The following is a 26,743-nucleotide window of genomic DNA, read 5'->3' as shown; positions in this document are numbered from 1 at the left end:
CCAGGAAACCTATTTTACTAATACTGTATTATTTTATCCCTCCTGCTTTTGGAAATCTGCAGCATGATTGTTAAGCAGAGAGAGCAGTTTAGAGATGGCTTATGTGTTTATTCTTCACACTTTGTTCCTTAGATTTATTTCTTCCTGAGGCCATCAAAAGTACAGGAAATTGGTATCAGGTATTTCACTGTGGAGGTGAAGAATCTTGTAAGAGTGGAGGTAGCCTATACAGGGAAGAGAAAACTATTTGAAACTTGAATCCACTAGAGTGTAAGCCTTGCAAGGACAGGAATCCTGCCTGTTTTATTTCCTATGACATAACAAATGCACAATATGGTGCTTGATGGATAATTTAACAAATCATAAAATTAATTCTCCAGATTGACTATTTTAACTCAATCTAAGAAAAATGTGTTTCCTAAAAATCCTGCAAGTAGGACATCAACAAATTCAGATGAATGAATGAAATATAAAACCTGTACCAATGAAAAGTAAAGTCAGCTTTTATCCTACTAACCCAGCCCCTAGACAACAATTACCACTAGTCTATAATCTTTTCAATGCATTTACAAACCTTCATAAAAACATACAGAGTCACAGGTTTTTCTCCCTTCATTTTACATAAATGGAGCCATTCTGTGTGTACTTTTCTGGACCTTGCTTTTTATTCTTTAACGATGCGTTTTAGAGATCATCCCACTCAGACATATAGATCTAACTCATTATGTTTAACTGTTACATAATCTTCTATACTAAAAATACATATTACATTTTATTTAATTATTTCCCATTAATGGATATGTAGGTGTCTCCAATCTTTTGCTATTACAAACTACTCTTTTTAATGTCCTGAAACACATTTCTTCGTGCATGTGCCAGTATTCCTTTCAGATAACTACTGAAAGTGCAACTGCACTATTGACCATTATGTGCATTTCAGAACGTTATGCTTACCATAAGACTGACCTCCCGGAGCACCACAGTACCTTGCATTTTCATCAGCAGGCCGTGAGAGTATCTGCTACTCTTTCCCCCCAATGGATATTATGCATCTTTTATTAATATACTACTTGAAATATGCTCTTTCATTTTATTTGCATTTCCCAGATGATTTGATAGATTGGCCCTTTTCAAAATTAGTTGCTGACTGCACCTTCCTATATTTGGCACTTTGTCTGAAAACTATTTTCTATTTTTCTGATTAATTTCTGGGTGTTCTTTATTATATTCCAAATATTAATCCTTTGTTAGATAATTTGCAAAAAACATACTCCCATCTTCTGCTTGATTTTGAACTTTGGTTAGCTTTTTTCTTACAGAAGTTTCAAAGTTTGAAAAAACTCTTCTTATTTGACCTCTTGCAGTTGACTCAGCTTTTTTCTTGAAAAATTTCCTCAATTAATTTTCTTAAACACCATATTTATCTGGTTTTCCTCTTAACTCACTAGCAATACCTTCTGAGAATCCTTAACAGGTTCTTCCTTTTCTATCTGGCCTCTAAATGTTGGAATTCTTCAGCACTTGGTTCCTAATACTCTCCTCAAACTACATTTCCACTTTATGTGATTTAAGCATCCATGGCTTTAAATGCAATCATCATGCTGTCAGCCCTCTCATTAATTTATATCTCCAGGTCATAGCTACCCTTTGAACTCCAGACCACAAGATCCAATTTGCTTCCTTGACAACCCCATTTATATGTTTCTTTGGAATATCAAATTTCATGCATCCAGAATAGAATTCTTCTATTTCTCATACCCCAACCACAAATTTCCTGAGTCTTCCCTGTCTCCATAAGTAGAGCTATCATCTACCGTATTAATAAATGGCCCTGAGGGAGAGCTAACATGTTAGAAGGCAGACTTAAAGGTTTTAGAAAGGAAAAGCAATCAGCCAATGTTGGAAATATGGAGTTAAATCTAAATAAATGCAAAATTTAATCATGCAAGCAAAATATAAGTCACAGAAATGTAGCATGATGCCTGAACAAATTTATAGCTTTCTGTGTCAGATTTGGAACTGTGTGTCAGTCTCCTCTTCCAAGGCATCTATTGACCAAGTATGGGGCAGCCCACCAGAGACCTCCTTCCATATCATTAATAATTATGATTATGATTATGATGCCTAACATAATTCCAGAAAAGTGTGCCAGTTACTGTATTTAAGAACTTTGAAATCATTGTTGCATTTAATTTTCACAACACCGAAAGAATTTGGTGTTATAATTATTGTCATTTTAGCGATGAGTAAACCAAGGTTTAGAGAGGGTAAGTAACTGGCCCAAACTCATACAAGCAATAGTAAATGATGAAGCTCGAAGCTGGAATCCAGATCCTACTCTTCCTGACTCCAGAGTTCAGTCTTGTCCAGCCCACTTAGAGTCAGGAATAGGGTTACCACTTCTCATGTTCATCTTGGCTCTTTGCATAAATTAGGTGAGACATTTATCAGTCTGTCAACTCTGCCATAATGCTCATGTTTCTCTATCTTGTCTGCAAACTGTAGTAGTTTTCAGTAGAAGATTAGTAACTTGTTCAAATCCAGGCATTTTTTCCATCTCTTTTCTAAAAAGGAACTAAGGTTATATCAGATAAGTCTATTCTTTGTAATCTCATATTGACTTCTTGCCTGGGCACACATTGACTATTCAAAGAAATAATATACTTAATAGAAACTTATCTCAGGATAGATACTAACCTTTTCTATAGAAAACACCCTTTTCGTGTTTTTTCAATTGGATCGTTTGTTCTCTTCTTCCTCTGAATGGCAGTGACCTGTTTACAGTACTCTTTCTCGCATTTGTACTGCTTGAGATCATAGAGTTCCTTAGTTAACCCCTATAAGGCCAGTTATTCCTCAAGGATAGAAACCATGGCTTTCTTTTCTCTGTATACCATTTAGCCCCTCACACAGTGTCTACAAAATAGTATATAACCAAATGATTAGTACATTTTTGCTGATGAAATATCTTCATGATTATCTTCAGGTTTATGAAAGATTCACATGCTCAAAACTGAAAGTTACTTTTTTTTTTTTTTAATCTTCCTTGAGACTCCTAATGTAGAAGACTTAGTCTACAATCCAAGACTCACACTGAGGAGAGCCAGTTAATGGCAGCACTCTGAGACTCTGACCTTTTTTCTTCTTAAAATCTTTTTGAAAAAATGGAATTTTACTTTTTGAGGTTGAATTAAAAACAAGCCAATCTGGCCTCAGTGGTTTAGAATAGTAGGTTTCCCATACTTGGTCCTATCTTCACAGCCCTTTGACTTACATGACGTTTTATTATTAAACAAGCAGTTGGGTAGCCAGTGAAATAATACATTTTTGCAAGACATTTTTCGAGGACTTTGGTCACTCAGCTTGTACTGACTAATGTGCCCATACTAGCAGAATAGTCTGTACTTGTGTTTGGTTGTTTTCTGTTGGATAATTATCTTCTTTGGGAATATCCAGCCCACAAGCAAAATAGAAGTGAAGATACCATTTGGTTAACTAATGAAATAGTTTGTCCAGATATGTAGGTTACATAGTCTTTTAAAAAAACAGTTTCCAAACATGAATTATATTATACGAATGTTTCTTGGGGCAGTTTTAATTTATACGCACACATATATGAGAAAGAGGCATAATGCTAGTAGCATGTGAGCAATGGATTCTAACAGGTTCATCCTGTGTGTAAACTGATTGTTAGTGAATCTGGAGCCAGCTTCTCTCTTCTTGTCACATCTTTAACCTGATTCTATAGCTAGGTTTTCCCCATCTGCCAATCTCTCTTAGTCTTCTAGAAGTCACTTAATAGGAAACTCACATCAAATATAATGGCAGAGAAAGGAAGAAATAACCTAATGAGAAAACATTGGCTGCTTTCCTACTCAAGTCAGGAAAAAGACAATGATGCCTTTTCACCTTTGCTGGTCAACATTGTGTATACAAAATTCAAATGACAAAAGGAAGAAACATGATAATTTTATCTGATATTAATCAGTAAAATATGAGAGAATATTCCTTAGGAAGCTTGCCTCAGCTCAGTCATTCTTTAAGTCAAGAGATGCTCCACACTTGGGAGGCATAGTATGGACCCATAGACTGAGACCATGCATGGGTGACAGATGATAGGAATAAGCCATGTTGATTTGATGTGGAGTTATATAGGGATCTGATTCTGGAGTTCTTTGTGCATTGGATAAATGCCAAGGATTTTGCCAGTCTTGTTCACTACTGTGTTCTCTGAGCCTAGTAAAGTGCCCGGAACATTGTGTGATTTGACAAGGGAATGAAGGATGGTTCTGTTTCTTCTCCCTTGGTCTAGCCTCTCTTCTATTTATGTTGATTAGTTCAGATGATCTCTGGCAGAGTAGGGACTTGGGGTGCTAATAGTAACTTCAGAACAGAAATCTTTCTCTACCTGAAATCCACTGAGAATTCCAGTTTGGGCTTCTTGGGTACATAATTCCTTTCTTGCCTAACTCACTGTGAAAATCAAACAAGATAATGTATGTGAAATTGCTTTGCTAACTGCAAAGCTCTGTCCTCATGGGGGAGATAATTATAAGAGCAGACTATTTATAAGTTAGGGAACACAAGCAGAATTTGCATAGAAAGTTTAGCTACGGGGGTGGGTTTCTCTGCTCATGCCAGGTTTCAGTATCTTCCCTGACATTTTGCAAGATTAGATCTTGCTCAGACTTAAGTCACTCACCTAATTCCTAAGAAGGCTGAACATTCCTTCAGCACTTCCCAAAGAACTTCTTACATATCTGACTTGGCTATCATCTTCTGTTCTCCACCCTCAATCTCTTTGATGAAGTCTTTCTATTGACCTGGAGGTCTCCAGACCTTCCCTGTCTAGTAGCCACATTCCAAGAGCTCAGTGGTTACATACAGCAAGGTTAGATAGTGCAAACAAAGACTGTTTCATTTATCGTAAAAAGTCCCAATGGACAAAACTGCTCCAAAGCAATTTGATCCTTCTCTCTGGAAGGAAACAATATATATTTTTCCTCATATTATTAACTCTTATTATCCACTAGAGCTTAATAATAAATAAAATTATTCTAATGGATGGACTGTATAATCTTTGACATTTCCATGCACAAGATTATTATATTCAGATTTATATGTAGAAGCAATAAAAAGAATTGTGAAAATAGGAAAAAGTAAAAGTAAGAAAGAGAATGAGTTTCCCCCAAATAACACTAGGAGAAAAAAGTTCTTCAAGTTCATTATTGCTTCCTGTTATCAGAATTTTTAATTATATTTATATTTCATTTACTTCTTTATTGTCTGCAAGCACACTGTCAGTCCCTGAGGGCTGATAATGTCCATTTTATTCCCAAAAGTTCCCACAGGGTGTAGCTCACTGTTCAGTTAATACATTTGTCTAATGAATAGATGGATACCCTTATCAGACCCTACCTAGACCCTATCGTTTACCAGGACTGTGTACTCAAATAAATTTTCACCACAAAAAGAAATTTTTTTGGTTAACTCTTAACTGGAATAGTTGCTTTATTCGTGGTGAAGCCACTTGCCAACCTTCAGTTTCATCCCGTCAGAATTCTGTATTTAAATAAAGGTTTTCATTTAGTAGATTGGAAGATTACCCACAGATGAGAAAATAATTTAGGTTTGATTTACTTTAGATCCCTAGAGGTTTCTGCTAATGTTGAAAAGCTGTTTGGCATTTAAAAGCCTTTTTTTTTTTTTTGGCCTTTACCTTGAACTTTGGAGGCTACAATTGGATTCAACATTTATCTCATTGTTTTGAGCCAATGCAGATTTACTCCAGGTAGGTCAAAGATGGATGAGAGGTGCTTCCCTGATAGCTCGGACTGTAAAGGATGGATGAGAATGACCTCGCCTTCTCTTCCTCAATCACCTCCAGAACTGGCTACTTTGTAGCCCCTGGGCTAATTTGTAGCCCCAGTGAAAAATGAAAATGTGGGGCTTCTGGTTCAAAGGTCAGGAACAAATTTCTCTTAAAAGTACTAAAATGTAAAGCCATTTTTTTTCCTCCTCAGTCTTTCTCTTAATTTGTCATATATATTTTATTTGCTACGTACCTGTTCTCTAGTAGAAAAACAAAATGCATTTTTAAATTATTAGCAGAAAGTTTACCATCTATCTTTATGCTGTGCAATGGCTGTGTTAAATACAAAAATAAGAGCATTTAACTTGTATGTGGAATAACCAAAATTACACCAATTGTATTTTGAAATTCAGATGTGCTTATGTGTTTTATTTTTACCAGACAGTGCATAAAACTAATGCAATTATTTTTATTTTACTTCTTGATGCGTACATATTCTACTAACATTCTCCCCTCAGCTTACTGAGGAGTAAAGGAGGACTGCAGAGAAAAGAACCACGACTTGCTCTATCATATCCTTTCTTTCTATGTCAGTACTTTAAACATAAATGCTTGACTAATACAGGAGAGTAACACTGTGAAAAAGACATGGTAGGGTTCCTTGATGGTTTCTTTTTCTTAGACAATCATTGCCTTCTCTCTGCATCCGGCAAGTTCTGGTTCAGATGGAAAGCGTGTACCCTCAGGGCCACCAGTCACCTGCTGGTGTTGGTAGATGTGTTGATAGGAAACATGGGTGCGGAATTGTAGTGGACCCATGTTCTGTGGAAATTTAGTGAGACTCAGCAAACACAGGGTAAGCATGTTAAAGAAGCTGCTGACAGAAAGACAATGGGAGAATGGAAAACACTTCATATAAATTATACGTCCACATTGTGCTTGCTTTGAATCTGACTAAACTTCATATGTTTGGTGGGTCTACCAGAATTCTGTGCTCACGGGGCATCACTAATGTGATGGGCAGCAAGGAACTACGGTGTGCATGCACATCGCTCCTGTCTCTGCTCACGTGCATGCCTCATTGTCCCTCAGCATTCACAAGTGCAAAGATAAAGTTATTGCAGATTCCAGGATGTGGACAAGCAGCGCAGTACAGCAAGCTCTGAGTTCCTATGTGATTGCTCTGATCACACAGCCATGAAGCTGACCCTGTCCTCAGTTTTGTCCCATCCCTACCTGAGGCAGCTCTCACAGAGCATGGTTCTTGTTGATATCACACTAGAACACAGTGAGAATAACATTACAAGAGCTCCACTTGCCTCAGGGTTAGAATACTCAGGGTTAGAAAAGTTAGTGCTGTTTGCAGAGTGTACCTGCAAAAGTTTGGTAATCAAGTGGCTTAAGCTGCCCTCCAGGATGCCCACTTCTGGGCTAAAGTGCTGAGACCTAAACATTTTCCCTTCCACTGAGACATATTGTCAAGGAAAAGTTCCAGTCTCTGACTCAGATAAAGGTGCGCTTTGGTCTGTAACCAAACAGGCATTCGACCCAATGTAGCATAATGGCTGTAGGGGCTGGAGTCTGTCACACCTGGCTGTCAGTCCTGTCTCAGATCTGTCATTTACCGTCTATATAATCTTTAGCAATGTGGCCAAACATCTTTAGGCTTCTATTTTCTCACCTGTAAAACTCCAATACTTTGGCCACCTGATGCGAAGAACTGACTCATCTGAAAAGACCCTGATGCTGGGAAAGAGTGAGGGCAGGAGGAGAAGGGGGCGACAGAGGATGATATGGTTGGATGGCATCACCGACTCGATGGACATGAGTTTGAGTAAACTTCGGGAGTTGCTGATGGACAGGGAGGCCTGGGGTGCTGCGGTTCATGGGGTCGCAAAGAGTCGGACACGACTGAGCGACTGAACTGAACTGAAAACGGATAATATTAGAACCCATCTCATAGGACTTTTGTTAAGATTAAATATGATAACATATATGCAGAGCTGAGCCCAGCTCCTGTTACATAGAAAAGTGCTCCATGAGTGGAAGCTGCCATAACCGTTGTTATTTTAATTGTAGATATAATGTTGCTCATGTCTTGGTTAAAACAAACAACTTATCCGGTTATTTTCTCAGCTTCCTGATAAGCATTTCTTGACGAATGAGTCGATAGAAATCTCTATGTTATAAACACTGCTTAAACAAGGAAGGCTGAGCTTCCTCTGTTAGGAGAAAAGCCAGAAATGAATGAAATGAAATTAATCACACTGTTTATAAATAATTGTTTAAACAACATGAGACAAGACTTGTTTCCTGAGTACATGATGCCCTGTGCTGAACAGTTGGGACTGTTATTTTGAATATGACTTCTGGCTTTTAAATTACCTGTAGGCGTTTCTTTGATCTAGTGCAAAACGTGCTAGCTTGTTGAACAAATTGGTTATACACTATGTGTATTTGTTTTCCCCCTTTTGCTCTGCAAGTGCTCTTGTTTCTAGGTATTAGGGTCCCGTGTACCAGGCGTCTGAGATTGGTGCCCCACTGTGCATGTCACCCTGCAGGGCAAACCCCAAACCACACCCAACTCCAGAGGTGCTCAAGGTGGTTTATTGGAGGCAAGAACAGAGGCAGTGTGATGTGAGTCTCTGACCCTTGACACTGGCTGCACACTAGAGGCACTGGGAGCTCCTGGCTTCCACATGTAGAGATTCTATTTTAATTGGTCTGGTTAGGGACCAGAAATGCATATGTTTTAGGAGCTCTAATGTATATAGCAGGATTGAGAACCATTAGTATACTGGAACAAGCGAAGCTTGTCTTCTAATTTCTTACTGATTGCTATCATTTCTCTCTGCATCAATAAAATGAGAAAGTAGATGTAGATAATGCTTCAAGTTTAGATCTAGCTCCATGTCTTAAGGGGCTTCCTTGGTGGCTCAGACAGTAAAGAATCTGCCCACAATGCAGGAGACCCAGGTTTGATCCCTGGGTCAGGAAGATGCCCTGGAGAATGGAATGGCTTACCCACCCCAATATTCTTTCCCAGAGAATTCCATGTACAGAGGCTACAGTCCATGGGGTTGCAAAGAGTCAGGCATAACTGAGCAACTAACACGATGTCTTAAACTATTGAGATAGTTTGGATTTAAACTGGCAATTCTTAATTAGGGGCAGTTTTGTTTGCCAGGGGACATTTAGCAATGTCTGAAGGCATTTTTGGTTTTCACAACTGGTGGATGTTGGACTTCCGTGGCAGTCCAGTGGTTACGACTCTGTGCTTCCATTGCGGGGGGTGTGGGTTCTATCTTTGGTTGGGAAGTTACACATGTTGCATGGTATGGCCAAAAAAAGAGAAAACAAACAAACGAACAAACTAGTGGATGCTACTGGCAGCCAGTAGATAGAGGCAAGAGATGCTACTAAACATCCAAGAATGCATGAGACATACCACTCCTCCCAAGAATTGTCTGGTCCCAAATTTCAAAATAAATCTGAGGTTGAGAAACCCTGCTTTAAACTAATCCTCTGGGCTTTGCAACAAAGAAACTCCTTACCTCTGCCAGGGGATAGCAGGAGCTGGGAGTTGTGTGTACTGCTATCTGCCTAGTACAGTGCAGCCCCTGCATCGTTTGAATCCTCTTAATCCACACCCACTCCCAAGATAGGACAATGGAGTGGAAACCCCTGTAAAAGGCAGGTGTTTGTGAGAGGAAGGGCTCTGAATGTCCGTGGTTAGAGTGCCGGCAGTAAGCTTGCAGATAAGCCCTTTCTATGAGGCAGGCTCTACAAGCTTGTTCCCTTACAGCATGTACTTGGCAGAGACACAGCCCTCCCGATTTAGTCAGAGCAGCTGTTCAGGAAGGAATCGCTTCCAAAGCACACTAAGAGACCCACTAGGAAAGCATACCACCGTGTAAATGTGTGCTTGCTGCTACTGCTGCTAAGTCGCTTCAGTCGTGTCCGATTCTGTGCAACCCCATAGACGGCAGCCCACCAGGCTCCCCCGTCCCTGGGATTCTCCAGGCAAGAACACTGGAGTGGCTTGCCATTTCCTTCTCCAATGCATGAAAGTGAAAGTGAAGGCGCTCAGTCGTGTCCAACTCTTAGCGACCCCATGGACTGTAGCCTATCAGGCTCCTCTGTCCATGGGATTTTTCAGGCAAGAGTACTGGAGTGGGGTGCCATTGCCTTCTCCGAAATGTGTGCTTAGTCCTCTCTGTAGTGACACTCGGCCCTGGTCCATAGCAGTGGTAAAGCTTCATCTTATTCTGGGTGTCCACAAACAGGAGTGTCTCCAGGAGAAGATAAACATCATGATTTTTTTGTTGTTGTTGCAATATTCATGCCATGTGAAGAACAATGTAAGGAATGGGGGATGATGAGCTTAGGGTTCAAAGATGATTCAGGTCATAAGTGTTGTTTTTAATATATCTGAGGGCTGTTTTGGGAAGAGGGAACCAATTTGTTTTGAAGGATCCCAAGGAAAAGAGATGGGCTTCCCTGGTAGTTCAGTGGTGAAGAATCCATCTCCCAATGCAGGAGACATGGGTTCAGTCCCTGGGTTGGGAAGATCCACTGGAGAAGGAAATGGCAACCCACTCCAGTATTCTTGATTGGGAAATCCCATGGACAGAGGAGCCTTGCAGGCTATAGTCCATGGGATCATAAAGAGTCAGACACAACTTAGCAACTAAACAACAATAACAAAGAAAAGAGGTAGTTATAAAGGATTAAAGTTTTAAGGATACATATTTCAACACAAAATGAATGGACTGCTTACTAAGATGTTCCTAATAAAGTAGAAGGATAAAATTGGATGATCACCAGTCAATGGAAGCATTGATTGATCGTTAGTCAGCTTAGCCAAGGAAGGGGTGGGGGGTCAAAGGAGATGTTCTCAAACCCTTCATTTGTGATTGTGTGAGTTACAGATCCACAAAATCCTCCCACAGTGCAGTTAAACACAAAAGAGAGCAAACCTTCTTCAGCCAGCATAGTATTTTCTTTGGTTGAAGCCGGAGACCTTCTGGAAAGGTTACTTGTGGGAAGAGATGTGCCAGAGTGATGCTGTCAGTTCTCTTTTCTTTACGATTCTTCTGGCTGATGGGAAATTTAGATGCATCCGAGGAAGGAATCTGGGCTTCCCTGGTGGCTCAATGGTAAAGAATCCGTCTACAATGGAGGAGATGCAGGTTCAGTCCCTGGGTTGGGAAGATTCCCTGCAGAAGGGCATGGCAACCCACTCCAGTATTCTTGCCTGGAGAATCCCATGGACAGAGGAGCCTGGTGGGGAGTAGGAGCCCATAGGGTTGCACACAGTCAGACATACCTGAAGCAACTGAGCACGCATGCGTGCAAGAAAGGAATCCATTCCCAGCCTCTGTAGGTGATCAGTGGCAAGCAGCTGGTTTTATGCCTGAGATTCTGTCTGAGAAAAATGTTGTCATATCCACCCATCAAGATAAATTTCTATTGTTTGAGGCTTTGATATGAAAGGAATTGCTGATAAAGATTTTTAAGGAGAAGGATTGAAATTCAAGAAGCATCCCCTCATCCTGGTTTTCATGTTCTTCCTTTTTTACATGTGAACAGTTAAGACTGTTAGGACTTCACTGGTCTGAAAGTAATAAGGCAGGATCCCAATCCAGAGGAAATCAGAACACTGGTGAAGCAGTTTGGTATTGTGGCTAAAGGAATAGGACTTGGCATTTGATGAGCCTGTCTGAATTCAGGTCCTGCCACTTTGAAGCTATGTGATCCTGGGCAAGTTCCTTGACCTGTTGGTGCCCCTGTTTCTTTCTATGCAAATGTGGGAGTGAAGATGATTCTTGCCTCATAACATTATTATGAGGCTGATATGAGATATTATATAGATGGAGCCTGGAATAAGTAATTTATTGATGAATTGTGTTCTCATAATCATGATCTTAGTAGGAGAAAAAAGGAGGAACTCTAAGTTGGGAAGACAAGGCTCCTATTTCTGAAACTGGTTCGTTGTCAGAACTGGGTCTGAGGGGAAATGGTTTGGGGTCAAATCACATAATATCCTTTTTATAAGGTATAGGATAGTTCCTGAGCAAGAAATTCAGAAGGAGAAGGAAAATTACTTCAACTGCAAGGAAAGGGGAACTGTGGGGAAGGGAGTGAGGCAGAAATTTCTAGCTTCTGTCCTCCAAGAAGTGCTGTGAAATCACCCCTAACCTTTAGGGGAAGAAACCTGGTGGACAGCTTCTGGTTATGTAAACAGACGTCTGACTGTGCTCCAGGTTATGTTCAACCAAAGAGCCAAGAACCTGCTTTCCACAAGATGAGTTCCGAATTATTTTCTCATCCTCGTTTTTTATAAGATTCTTCGAAATATTTCACAGTTAGAATTATTCTTGGAGAGGTTTTTATTCTCTAAGAAATGGGTGAATCTGTATTTTGATAAACCTGACAAACATATTTGGTGCCTACTCATGTTCCTTTTATTCTTCTCAGACTTTTATTTCCTTTGCTGGTGTTATAATGGAATTTTCCTTCTATTTATGAAGTGGCATTGCCTGCTTTGAGTTTCTGACTATGGGGGAAGGTATGTGTGTGTGTGTGTGTGTATGACTGTCATGTATACCAATGAGTTGCTATGAATACTTTGGTTCCTGGTCCAGACGTCACCATCTTTATTATCATTATCTTAGGATCGGCCATTTACTGAGAGTTGGTTTTATTTGCCAGGGATTAAGCTAAGTGCATTACATATGTCATCTCATGGAATTCTTAATATAACCCATGGAGCAAGTATTATTATCCCCATTTTACTGATGGGAAAATTGAGACTCTGAGAGGTTAAATTACTTGGCTACTATCCTATAGCTGGCAAGTGGTGGGCCAGGATTCTAACAGATATTCATCTGATTTCAGACTCTTGCTGTTAACCACTAAGCTATGCTCCTTACTAGTTAATTGAAAACTCTTGAAATAATGGAGGACATTTGGTTCTTAGACATGGGCTGGGCTTCAGAAGCAATATGGTCAAATATCCCAACCAGTGCAGTGATCTCCTCTATAACTTATCTGGTAGGTAGTTGTCTGTCTCTCCTCCCAGTGAGGGGTAACTTACTATTACCCAAGGCAAGACATTGGCAGGGTTGCAAATTATAATTTTTTTGCCTCTGGTTTTCTTTTGGGACTATGTGTATAATATCACCATAGAGAGAGAAGCTATTTCACATGTATTGTTTAAGAGGATGTGAAGGCCATTCAGGCATGTGGGATTTTAAACTGTAAATGCCAATTGGATTGAGCTGTAATAGAATAACCTTGAGCAAAATAGCGTGATTTGCAGTGGGCAGATAGTGAAGGGCATGTAAAGTCCTTCTTGCCTGACCCAATCTGGTTTCCCAACTCATTTCTCCCAACTCTCCCCTGACCTAACTCCCTATGCAATAAGCATGCAAGATTGATCAGTTTTCTTTAGGTAAACAGTGAATTCTCCAGCCTCTGAATTACTTCTGCTGCCCCAAATGCTCTCACTTTCTTTCCTGGTACAAGCCTACTCATTCCTTGAGGCATGGTTCCAACATGAGCTCTAAACTTTCCTGATCCCTACTCCCCCAATCTTTGAGCTAATCACTTCCTCCTCTGGGCCCTCACACCACCTGCTTCTCTTTTTCTTGGAGACTCAGCTTATCCTGTGGGATCTTAAGTACTTTTATGTATTTAAAACACTCTCTGCTCACCTGGGCAGCTTCTAGAAAGCAGGACATTTCCTACCTGCAGTGTCTAAGAATCAAGGGTACTTACTGAGTGAAGGTGCACATTTAGCCATGCTGCTGTTGAATTTGCCTGGTTCAGATTGTGGCTGCACCTCTCCCTAGCCCTTTGACTTGGGCAAGTTGCTAGGCCTCGCTCAACTAGATACTGTAAAAAAAAGCTCTGTGATAGGATTGTTGTGAAAATTACGTGAGATAATCCATGATTAGCCTAGCACAATCACTGGCACATAATAAACATTCACTTAAATTTATACTGGCTGATTTTATCATGGATCTATACCTAAGACATTTTTCTCCTGCAGATTTTTAGGTTCTTTCATATCAAAATAGTTTAGCAGAAGAAGCAGGCAGGGAGTCTGATCCCCCAAAGATTAAAAGTTCTAGTTTTATTTGTCTTTCAAGAACTATGATAGGCAATGGAAAAAAGTCTCACAAGCAACTTGGTTTGACTTTAATTATATGTGCATATGGATAAACAGAGTAAGCTGTGTGTACTGATTTGATCTTGTACTTTGGCATGTTGAAACATGGACATGTCTGACACTGGTGATGGAACTAAAGAACCCCTTAGAATATATTTTGCCCAAGCTACAAGGATAGGCGTTCCAAACTGCAAATTCAGCTAACTGGGGTCCTTTCTGCAAGCAGCACAAAATAATAAAAAGAATGCTGTCCTAAGATCCCAGAGTTTCCACCCTGAGGGTGCATTGCTTTATGTCCTTGTCAAGACTCTACTCTCTGCAATTAGGTTTTCACATCTGTCTGATAGGGGATTTTTTGGTCATTTGCCTGCTATTTTCACAACTTTTACCCATATCAGCATTCTGCCCATGCTATTTGCTATCTATCTTTAAATACATTTTTTGAAATTTGAATAGATCTATTTGTAAAGGAAACTCTCAGTTCAGTTCAGTTCAGTCGCTCAGTCATGTCCAACTCTTTGCGACCCCATGAACTACAGCATGCCAGGCCTCCCTGTGCATCACCAACTCCCTTACCCAAACTCATGTCCATTGAGTCGGTGATGCCATCCAAGCATCTCATCCTCTGTCGTCCCCTTCTCCTCCTGCCCTCAATGTTTCCCAGCATCAGGGTCTTTTCAAATGAGTCAGCTCTTCGCATCAGTTGGCCAAAGTATTGGAGTTTCAGCTTTAACATCAGTCCTTCCAATGAACACCCAGGACTGATCTCCTTTAGGATGGACTGGTTGGATCTCCTTGCAGTCCAAGGGACTCTCAAGAGTTTTCTCCAGCATCACAGTTCAAAAGCATCAATTCTTTGGCACTCAGTTTTTTTTGTAGTCCAACTCTCACATCCATACATGACTACTGGAAAAACCATAGCCTTGACCAGACGGACCTTTGTGGACAAAGTAATGTCTCTGCTTTTTAATATGCTGTCTAGGTTGGTCAGAACTTCCCTTCCAAGGAGTAAGCATCTTTTAATTTCATGGCTGCAGTCACCATCTGCAGTGATTTTGGAACCCAAAAAAATAAAGTCAGCCACTGTTTCCACTGTTTCCCATCTATTTGCCATGAAGTGATGGGACCAGATGCCATTATCTTAATTTTCTGAATGTTGAGCTTTAAGCCAACTTTTTCACTCTCCTCTTTCACTTTCATCAAGAGGCTTTTTAGTTCCTCTTCACTTTCTGCCATAAGGGTGGTATCATCTGCATATCTGAGGTTATTGATATTTCTCCCGGCAATCTTGATTCCAGCTTGTGCTTCTTCCAGCCCAGCATTTCTCATGATGTACTCTGCATAGAAGTTAAATAAGCAGGGTGACAGTATACAGCCTTGATGTACTCCTTTTCCTATTTGGAACCAGTCTGTTGTTCCATGTCCAGTTCTAACTGTTGCTTCTTGACCTGCATACAGGTTTCTCAAGAGGCAGATCAGGTGGTCTGGTATTCCCATCTCTTTCAGAATTTTCCACAGTTTATTGTGATTCACACAGTCAAAGGCTTTGGCATAGTCAGTAAAGCAGAAATAGATGTTTTTCTGGAACTCTCTTCCTTTTTCCATGATCCAGAGGATGTTGGCAATTTGATCTCTGGAAACTGGAAACTCTATCATGACCTTAAATGCAAAGTCACATACAGAAGATGATTTAAAAAACAAATAGAATGAAAACAAAACAAATTATGGTTATTTGCATAAATTTTTATTAGTATTAAAATTTAATAATATTGCTTGCCAAAAACTCTGAGCAAAGGCCTACTCTCCGTTTTATTAGGTACTAAAGACTTGTTAAAGCCAGAGTGGGGCCAAACTAAGTATTTCTCTTTAGAATAAGCAGAATGAGGGAAAGAAGTATTGAATCTCCTTACTGCAATTCAGGTTGTTTAATGCTATGCCTCTTTGTTTGGTATATCATCTGTGGAAATCACTGCATATTTGGGAAATACTGGATCTTCCAGCATCAATATTCTGTTCTGGTTTATAGTGCTCTAAAGACACTAGTCTGTCACCTTCTGAGCCATTAAACTTACTAATAACTCAGTACAAGTTTATATGCTCACCGTTTATAAACAGTTCTATTAGTTTTTATCAGTTAGTTGTACCCAGTCATTGTTTTTTTTTCATCACATGAAAAACACCTTAAAAAATATTGCTTGTGCAACTCATTTTTTGTGCATTTACATTTTTTGCTATCTCATTTTTATGATTCATCACCAAATCTTTCCTCATTTCATCATCAATGTCATAAAAGCCAACAAATACCACTTGTCCACCCAGCTAAAATGAACTGTTTGCATGCAATTCAGTGCTTTCTTTCTGATCCTTTGTGAAGAATCACTGAATGCCTCAAACTCTAGTTCTTCCTAGTCACATGTCTTTTCTCTTCCCTATGTTTCTGTTGCTAAACTTTGCTTCAGGTGTGAGTAGAATAACGGGACATTCACCTCCTCGGGGAATCATGCTTCCATGTGCCCAAGAATAATATGAAAGCACCTTTTAAAAATGCAGATTTCTGCTCTCCCCTCCTCACCTCTGCCCTCTCCCTACTCCCTACTCCCACACTGTGGTTAGAGGTCTGGTGTGTGGGTCCTAAGAATCTGGATTTGTTATGTATATTCAAGATAACTCTGATGCATGTAGTCTCTGGACAATTTTGTAAAAGATAACTTAGTGATCTTTCTCCTCTTTTCCTCTTTTTCCTTCTCTTCCTCCTTCTCCCTCTTCTTCTGGAACAAATGTAATTTTAACTCTGTCTCATCAACCGATTATATTAAACTTCATCACAAAACTCTTCCCACTGTACAATTATTTCCATGTTTCCCAGTGGACAGAATTCCTGATTTAGGAGGCAGGCCACCTGATTTATAGCACTAGATCCACTATTACCTATCAGTCAATCCATACCTCTACATTGTACCTACCTGGCTTCCTTACAGAGTTACGTTGAAGGTTATATGTGGAATGATATAATGATATAAGAATGTTTCATGAAGTGTAGAAGATTTTACTAAAACTATTAAAACAAGAAATTGCATTTTAAAAACTCATCTGTTAAAATATCAGAGGTTCTTTTTTAATGGTGTTTTGCACCAGGGGTTTTGAGTGGCTCTGCCAATGTTTCTGATTAAGCATATGTTTGAGGTAAGACAGTTGTGATCTCGCTGCATTTTAAGTTGCAGCATCTCCGCCCCTCCCTGTCCTATCCTAGCCAGATACATTTAACAGCTTTGCAGTGTGACTTCACAGATTCAAAAATTGAGGTATTTCAGATTCTTGAATACAAATCCCAAAATTATCTTCCTGTGTTTCCAGAGAAACCTCCTCCCTCCACACAGAATATAAAGTATCAGATACTAACAATAGAATATTAAAAGCCAAATTCAAATACCCACAGCTTTGGAGAACAGTCCCACACACAGCTGGTGCCCAGTCAAAAGGTCTGTATCTGTCACCCACGATCTCTGCTACTCATAGAACCAGAATGTCGTAGCTGCAAAGGATCTCATAGATTATCTTCCTGGTTTAACGCATGAGGAAAATGAGGTACAGGAAAGGGACTTAGTCATCAGAGGCATGCCATGACTGAAGGCTAAAAAGACATCAGAATCCAGGTTCCTGTCTCCTGGTTTACTGTTTGCATTGCTTAGTTAATAGGGTGGCCTTGCAGTTGAAAGCAAAAGGTACTCACTGAATGTTAAAGTCATGTTCCCATTGTATGAGGCTTTCCAGTGGCTCAGTGGTAAAGAATTCACCTGCCTCTGCAGGAGATGCAGGAGATGTGGGTTCAATCCCTGGGTTGGGAAGATCCCCTGGAGTAAGAAATGACAACCCACCTCAATATTCTTGCTTGGAAATTCTATGGACAGATGTGGGAACAATATCTCTTGGGGCACAGCATACTGCACCATGATTCTGTATCTTGAACGAAGACCTAAAAAGGAGAAGACATTAAACTATTCATTGTGATTCATACAATAGTGTCAACTGAGACTGACACAGGCCAACCAGGATGCAAGATCACCCCATCGTTATTCTCAGGTCTCCTTTCCTCCTGCTGAGAGGGAGTCGGTTGTGAGTTCCCCATGGAGTTAGGAGACTGGGATATTTTCCTTTCTTCTCTCCTCGACAAGAGCTATATTGATATTGTCTGGATAAAAAGGAGTGGTACCAGCAATTCTGCAGAAGTCTCAATCATTAGTTGACTATCTGGAAGGATTATATGAGAGAACCAGTGTAACCTCTTGGAGATACTTCTCAAAGAACCTCCTCCCAAGCTCTGCAACTGCTCTGGAGCCTTCCACACACCCAACTCAGTGGTTCTGTTTATCCCAGGTCTTCCCGCTCTGTCTTCCATCCCCTCTGCTCATTCTTTGTTATGTTTACTCACTTAACCCCTTCCTCTACTCTCTCTGCTATCCTGACTTTACACTTTCTTTTCCTTTTTCCACCTAGTCTCCCTGGTTCTGCATCACAGAAAATATGTGCACCTCTTGGCAAAGATGCTCCTTTAGTGGGCAAGAGGAAAGAGTTCCATGTTAGTGTCCCAGTCACACTGTGTTTCAGTAAAAGAAGAAGACACACCATACTGTAGGCTTCCCATAGGAGGAGTAGATGTACTCTACACCCATGTACATATGCCTTTTACCCTAGAGTCCATCATAACGGGACATGGAAATGCTGGAGACACAGAACCTGAATACTGAACTTAGCAGTAATGGTTCCTAAGATGATGAGTGACAGTGTATCAGGTCAATTCAGGGTCCAGATTTTGGAATCAAAACTGACCAGAATTTTTAAGGTCTGATTTGCTTATTAACTGAATAAATTTGGGCAAATTATTTAACTCTGAAACTCAGTTTCCTTGTCTGTTAAATGGGTTTAAACTATACTAATTAATGCACATAACACACTTATCCCAGGCCCTGACACACAGGTGCTACCCTAATGAGTGATTGTTTTTATTGTTGCTAATGATAATAAAAAGTATGATACAAAGGGAATTTGGCCAGTGAGAAATGAGAAACCCTTCCTTCTCCTCTTTCTCCTCCTTCCCCTCCTTCCTCTCTCCCCTTCTTCTTTCCTTCTCTCCTTCTTTTCTTTCTTCCTTTCTATTCAGTCATTCTTTTAATAGATATGTTCAGTGAATAAAAACAGAGGAAAATACAAGGGGTATGTAAAGACATGAGGTTGCATTTTGAGTTTTTCTAGGGAGCTCATGTTTGAAAATGGCATGTGAAAAATCTGAACGAAGGAAAATATAACTAAGGATGAATCAATAGCTATGTTCAGAGCAAGTAGAAAACCCAAAAATAGTTAGCTCTCCTTATTTAGGGAAGAAATCTTACATATTCTGCTTCAGTAAGAATAGTCTTCCAACTGGAAAGAAGAGACTATCACAGGGAGAAAGTTGCTGCCTGAGATTTATGGAAAGCTTTTAACTGTCTCTGAGCCAAGATGTATTATTAATATTTCTCAGGGGATTAAAGGAACTGGTTGATGAGACCTCTGACTGGTGCTCTTTTGTGGACTCAGGGTTTTATAGCAGCCTGGAGATCAGTAAATATTGCCCTAGTTCTTAAAGAAAGAATAAAGTAGACTCCAGAAACTGTAGCCTCACAACTTGAAATAGACCTTACCAAAAATTGAAAACAGTTATTACACAAATGGTATGTATGCAAGAGTCAGTGTTGTTTCATTAAAACAAACAAAAAAATTCATGTCAACTCATTTCATTGTCTATTAGGACAGACTTACTGCTTGACAGGACATTTCAGCAAGGCATTGCACAAAGCCTTCCATGGATGGGTCCATTCTCAGGCACACTGATGATTACCCATTTGCTGGGAGGCTAGTCTGTGTTGGGGTACCATAGGTTCTGGTTTATCCCTGTTTGATCAATAGTTTTTTTTTCTCTTGACTGAAAATTGAAGATCTAAAAGGCAAATGATACTAAACTGAAAGATCTAGGTAGCAATAGTTATCTGATCTTCTTTTTTCATGTTTTTAAAAATTAATTTATTCATTATAATTGGAGGCTCATTACTTTAAAATATTGTGGTGGATTTTGCCATACATTGAAATGAATCAGCCACAGGTGTACATGTGTCCCCCTATCCCGAATATCTGATCTTCTTATGTGCTTGTGGAAGCCTTAAAGTCTCACTTGAGTCAGTGCTAAATAATCCTATCTTGAATGTTGAAATTGTTATGATTTAGAATTTCAGTTGACTAAAATGATACCAAATCAATAAAATGAAATTAAAATGAGACAAATGTCATGTCCTATATTTTGGCAAAATAAGTGAATGAGTAAATAAATAAATATACATATAAATAAAAATTGCACCAGTGTAGTAAAGAACCACAGGAATTGACAGCTATTTGTATGAAAAAAGACAAAACCTGGCAATTAACTGAACACATAGCCAATAGAATATTATCATTGTCGGAAATGAACTTAATCACATCCATAGAAGTAAACTAAATTGATGATGAAAAGTTTGTGACATAAATTAGATTCACTATGTAGATTTGGGCTCTTTCCTGGTTCTGTATTCCATAAGAGATCATTTTAATAAGGATTGTGTTTAGAGGACAGTGACCATTATGGGCAATCATCTGGAAACCATAATATATAATGAACTATTAAAGAAAATGGAAATGTGTAGCCTGGAGAAGAGAAAACTTGGAGGATATAATTAGCAGAGAGAAGAATTTTGAGTGGGCCTGGAGGGCATAGTAGTTCCACTGGATAGAAGCTGTAGGAAGGCTCATTTTGGCAGAATATTAGTAAGCTATTTCCAATAACTAAAGCTGATCAAAAATAATATGGCCTGGTGGGTCAGTGGAGATTTCTAAGCAGGGGCTAAACAACCACCTGTCTGCATGGAACAGGGGGCTTTTCTGCAGTGGGTGGGTTCTTGCACCAGACTCTCTGTCCATTCCAACTCTGAGTTTCTGTGATCTTCTCCCCTCTCTAGGGATGCAGTGGAGTGTGGTGGCCAATGGGAGAGTCAGTCCCACCCCCCAGCAAGTTCTCCTTTGGTGGCTGCACAGCCCAGTGACACTTAGGCCCCTGGGGCAGTGACCCTGAAGACAGCCATCCCTCCAAGAGAGGGCCAGGTCCTAAGCTGCTGCTTGTGCATGACTGCACCCGGTGTTCTCTTCACCCAGCATTCCGTCTGTTGGTGCAGGCACCCTGTGCTCGTCGAGCTTTTCTTCCAGGATTCCAGCAGGTGGCAGGGGACAGGGTGGTCCCCTTGTTCACTGGGAGGTTCTTCGCCAGAGATCCCCCTGGAAGGGATCTTTTTATCTCCTAGCACTCCCTCTTTCTGGCCTCATAGTCACCCTTGCCTCATAGTCTCTGTTGTCCCCAGTTTATACCCTTACTATGCCTGGTTTGTCTTGCTTATGTTCCAAACAGGATCGCTCACTGTGTCCTATCTCAAGCATAGACGTTTCCAAATATTCCTTCTTTGCTGTGCCTGCTCACATGCACTGCCAAAATACATCCTCCCTGCGCCTGCCTTGGTCAGAGTTCTGTTCCAAAAGCACGCATCTCTTGCTTGTTCGTGTCTGTCACAGCCATGTTCAGACTGCTCACTGGCTCATCTCTGTCCTGCTCTGTACCAGACACTAATACACTTTCCACCCAGAGTCTGGGTCCAACTGTGCGTCCTCCCATGTCCATCACAGACTTCTACTTGCTCTTCCTTATGTCCTTGTCAGTCCTTCTCTTCAGGACATGCTCCATTTATTCACCATGGAAGAAACAAGGCAATGATCTTTCAGAGGAAAACCATTTCTGCAGCAACCTCGGAGGGAAGCAGAAGACAGACAGCTCCCAACCAGTGCCATGACCTCAAGCCCTCCTGCTCTGAGATGCTCACTTTCCTAGAACAAATAATTTCCTCGAGGGCCTTGGGCAGGACCAGCGGCATCATAGTGTTTATTGAAAGATTTTGGAATCTTTCCCATGAGGTTGTGGCAAAGTCCATGGTACCAATTTATAACCCTTGAATCTGACCTTGCTGCTCCCAAAGGAGAGAACTGTTGGAGGCTCACGCTGCCAAGACTTGTCACTCACTGCAGTTTCCCCAGGTGGAGGAGCAGGACCAAGCAGTGCTCAGGGTGGAAAAACAGCACTTCACTCAAAGCCAGAGGACCCGGATTCCAGCCCTGGCTCCACTTCTAACATGATGTGAAATCGCGACCCATGCCCTTCCTTCCCTGTACCTTACTTTCTTCATCTATCAACTGAAGTTTGGACCAGGGGATCTCTAAGATCCCTTTCTGTTTCTATGACAATAGGATGCTGCTATAGCCATCAGCTACCTCAAAAAGGTGTGACCTGCCTGCCTTTTGACTTTGTTTCAAAGGAACTAGCCACTTCATAGCCACTTCATCTGGGCCTTCTAGACTTTTGACTTTGCCAGCTTTGCCCTTCAGATAAACCTGGATGTCTTTCATTTAAAACCAAGTTCACAGCTCTTGCCACCTGTCCCAGGGTGAAGGTCCCAGGGAAGTAAACACTGCCACATCCCAGAGCCCTGTGAGGTTTCCACTTTGGTCTTGTCTGTGGTTTGATAGCATCTCAGGACTTCATCATACTGTCCTTGTTCCTGCTGTTTAAGAAGTCAGATGTCATTTCCACTGATGTTTACTTTATTTCTGGAATTGCACCAGCCTGGAAGAGACTTTGGAATGAGAAAGAAAAGATTGCCATCAAACAATCCAAATGCCAAAAACAAAAAAAAGAAAAAGAAAAGAAAAATTCTGAGTCCTGCTAAGGCTTACAATTTTTTTGTGGAGAAAATCACTTGTTAGGGAACAGGAAAAGACTCTAATGAGAAATGTGACTTGGAACTCCCAAATGCTGTTGAGAAAGATGCACCACGCTGAAATGCTCCTGGTGTAGCCTGGGGTTGTCACTGATCAGTGGGAGCAGATTCATCTGGGGACCTATTCTCATCATATATGAAGAAAGTTTATCTAAGTCCTGTCTTGTACATTGACTCTGGATGGACCAACTGCCTGTGCTTTTTTGAGTCACTGTCCCTGTGCCGTTAACAAGATTGGAGCTTAGGAGACAACCACCTTTAGGAGGATGATCCTCCTCTAATACAAAGGAGAGATCAGCAAAGTTTTGAACTGCAAGGCCCTGATCCTAGCAGTGAGACTCACACTATATCTGTTGGGCTGCTGCCCACATTGTCCACAGCTTCCATGAATGTGCAGTAAGGATGAGGGAGAAGAGAAGCTTCAAGGGCCCTGAATCAGTTGCTGTGACTTACTGTGTGACTGTGAACTAGTAACTGGACCTCTCCGGCCTCAGAAACAATCTCTCCTGCCTCCTTCATGAAGCTGTTGTGGAGATAAATTAGATAATTTTTGTGATGATGTTCTGTAAATCATAAAATGCCATTTTGTTTACTATGACTTTGAATTACTTTAAGTGCTCCTGGGTAGTCAAAGGCTAAGAATTTCTTCACTAAGAGGTGGACCAGTTTAGAGAGTGAGCTTCCTATACTGAAAAACAATACCAAGGGATCATCTTTTTGGGGGTCCATTCTCCCAAATTTACCCCCTCTGCATTTGATTATTCTAAGCTACCCAAAACACACCAACACTGCAAATTTGTACATCACAAACACTCTCATTTGAAGGGATTTTGTTGTTCTCAAAGAGGTAGGTAGAGAGAGATGAGGACTACAGTCTAAATTTTGTGATAATGAGCCTAATTTTTCATGTAACCTCAGAGTCACATGGAATAAATTCAAATACCTTTTTGCCATGAAAACATTTATTTAGACAAAGACTTGGGTCATCGAAATTGTCCCCACCTTGTTAATTCTCTCTCTCTCTCTCTCTCTATATATATATATGAAAAGAACCCTCCAACATGAATTAGATCATGAATGATAAGCTAATAGTTATATAAAGAGTCTATTGAGATACTGAAGCAAATAATTTGAGATTTTAAAAAATCTGATAGTTTATGTAAATTATTGTTAATTATCACTTAGTGTTGTCTAGATAACACCTTCATTTTGTTTACATTTTTAATAAAGCAGAATTACAAGTGGGGCCACTCATGCATTTTCTAGCAAACTAAATCCCTTTGTGTAATCAACATATAAAGTACATGTGTGCCCATTATACACAACATGGGATTTAAATATATATCTTCAAAGGCTTGCAAGTTTTAATGATGGTTATATTTTGGTTTTATGAAATTGTTAGTTATACATATGATTTATTTGAAGCTAAAGTTTTGAAGTACTAGACCCCTGATTCTAATTTGTTTCCCTACCCTTGGCTTTTGATGCAATCCACTTTTTGAAACAGGTCCCAAGAATGTGTTCTAGGAAAAACAGGAGCCTTGTTTTCTTTATTGATAAATTCTATTTATTGATAAACATTAATAAATACATATGTTTATATTTGTGCATTCTTTACATGTTACAGAAATTATATATGGAGGGAAATCTAATGTCTTAAAACTATTAGGAGAATTTTGAGTATACAATAAAATGCCAAAGTCAATCCTGTGCCTCAGTTCTCTGCAGCTTCTCTGTTATCTCATAGCCCAACTCACCCCTCAGAAGCTTTGGGTGTTTGATGCTGGAGAATTTTCTGTCTCTAGCATCAGGCTCTCTTCAAGGTAAAGACAGAAGCTCAGGACTCCTAAATAATGTGATTTTGCCTGTCTTCCTGTCACCTTTGTCAGCCTCAAGTACTAGACATCTCTCTCTTACATGGATCATCCCAGGAAGGGCATAGGGAAGGCTTCAGCCCAGCCACTCTCAGGGCATACACCATAGGCGCCATTCAAGTCAGCATGGCGCTTGTACTATATATTCACTAGTCTTGAATTGAGGTTGTTAATCATGTGCCTCCTCTTTTTGTGTCATGAACAACTCAGGATTCTGGAGTTCCTGGAATTTAAGGCCCAGAATACATGTCAGTGAAATTCAAGTCCCAGCTCTTCTGAGAATGGGGTGGTGGAAAGACCCCCATCAGCAGTCGGGGGCAGTGTACTCACCCAGTTCTTCTGTTTAATCCTTGGGACCACCATCATCTCACATATGACATGCAGAGGGTGGGCAAGGATTAGGTTTTCAAATCAAAGCTCTTTCTTCATACACAAGATTTACCTGGAACTCCATTGCAGTAGGTTCAAGTAGGATGGAGAACAGGTATATCTGGGTTCCCTCATCTCTACTCATTATGATCCATCGCTGGAAGGAGATTTCTTGACATCTAAAAACCTTAAGCAGCTGGAAAAGGCACTCTGCACTGAAAGTCTGTGATGGTGCTTGGCTTTTCCTTCCTTCTTTTTTTTTCTAAAGCATTTGTAAGATTCCTGAAAGCCATTTTTCCTGATGACTTTCCTCAGAATCACACTTGTCCACTTATTTACAGAACCTCTTCCTCCATAAAGAAAAAGCCTCATCTCCTGAAACATCCATCTAGAATGACCACCTGAGCCTTCACCTTCTGTGAAGCATATGCTGTGTCAAGGCAGAGAACTAGACCTCAAAACCTGGGCTGGCCTAACCTTGGACAAATCTACCCTCTTTTCTTTTCCTTTCATCTTGTCTTTCTTCACTTTGGAGCAGCCATTCTCTGGACCCATGCAAGAGGGTGGGAACTAACATTGATTTAATAGTCACCGTGTTCTGGGTAGTTTCTGTGTGTTACATAGTTTCTGTCAATAGTCAGAGAAACATATACTTTAAACACCTACTATCCGGTCCCATCACTTCATGGGAAATAGATGGGGAAACAGTGGAAACAGTGTCAGACTTTATTTTTCTGGGCTCCCAAATCACTACAGATGGTGACTGCAGCCATGAAATTAAAAGACACTTACTCCTTGGAAGGAAAGTTATGACCAACCTAGATACCATATTCAAAAGCAGAGACATTACTTTGCCAACAAAAGTTCGTCTAGTCGAGGCTATGGTTTTTCCTGTAGTCATGTATGGATGTGAGAGTTGGACTGTGAAGAAGGCTGAGCGCCGAAGAATTGATGCTTTTGAACTGTGATGTTGAGAAAGACTCTTGAGAGTCCCTTGGACGGCAAGGAGATCCAACCAGTCCATTCTGAAGGAGATCAGCCCTGGGATTTCTTTGGAAGGAATGATGCTAAAGCCGAAACTCCAGTACTTTGGCCACCTCATGCGAAGAGCTGACTCATTGGAAAAGACTCTGATGCTGGGAGGGATTGGGGGCAAGAGGAGAAGGGGACAACAGAGGATGAGATGGCTGGATGGCATCACTGACTTGATGGACGTGAGTCTGAGTGAACTCTGGGAGTTGGTGATGGACAGGGAGGCCTGGCGTGCTGTGATTCATGGGGTCGCAAAGAATTGGACACGACTGAGCAACTGATCTGATCTGATCTAATTTGGTGAGCTAAAGTCCATGGGGTTGCAAAGAGTCAGACACGACTGAGCGATTTTTCTTCTCTTCACTTCACTTTATGTGCTAGGGCCTGTTGTCAAAGATCCATTAAAAAATAATACTGATGAGATTCCCTCATTGGGAGCCAGGAAATAAGAAAGGAGACATATAAAACATGAATGAGACAAGTTTATATACACACAAGTGCTATGAAGAATAAAAAAAAAATGAGATGAAGCAGGGGTGTGGACATTGTTTGAGGTATTCAGAAAACGTCAAGAGATCAGCCCCCTATGACCTGGGAA

General features: G+C 40.5%; 1 protein-coding gene across 1 annotated transcript in view; it reads left to right on the top strand.

The window, feature by feature from the left end:
- HTR4 (5-hydroxytryptamine receptor 4) overlaps window positions 1-21,101 on the top strand; it is a 65,187-nt gene extending 44,086 nt beyond the window's left edge. The window contains exon 6 of the mRNA XM_055551524.1: window positions 21,011-21,101. Within this exon, the coding sequence (XP_055407499.1) occupies window positions 21,011-21,101 (91 nt within the window). The remainder of the gene's footprint in view (window positions 1-21,010) is intronic.
- Window positions 21,102-26,743: the final 5,642 nt, after the last annotated feature.

Source organism: Bubalus kerabau, chromosome 1, assembly GCF_029407905.1.
Source record: "Bubalus kerabau isolate K-KA32 ecotype Philippines breed swamp buffalo chromosome 1, PCC_UOA_SB_1v2, whole genome shotgun sequence".
NCBI lineage: Eukaryota > Metazoa > Chordata > Mammalia > Artiodactyla > Bovidae > Bubalus > Bubalus kerabau.
The sequence above is the reverse complement of the archived record's forward strand: the minus strand, read 5'-3'. Positions and strand labels throughout refer to the sequence as shown.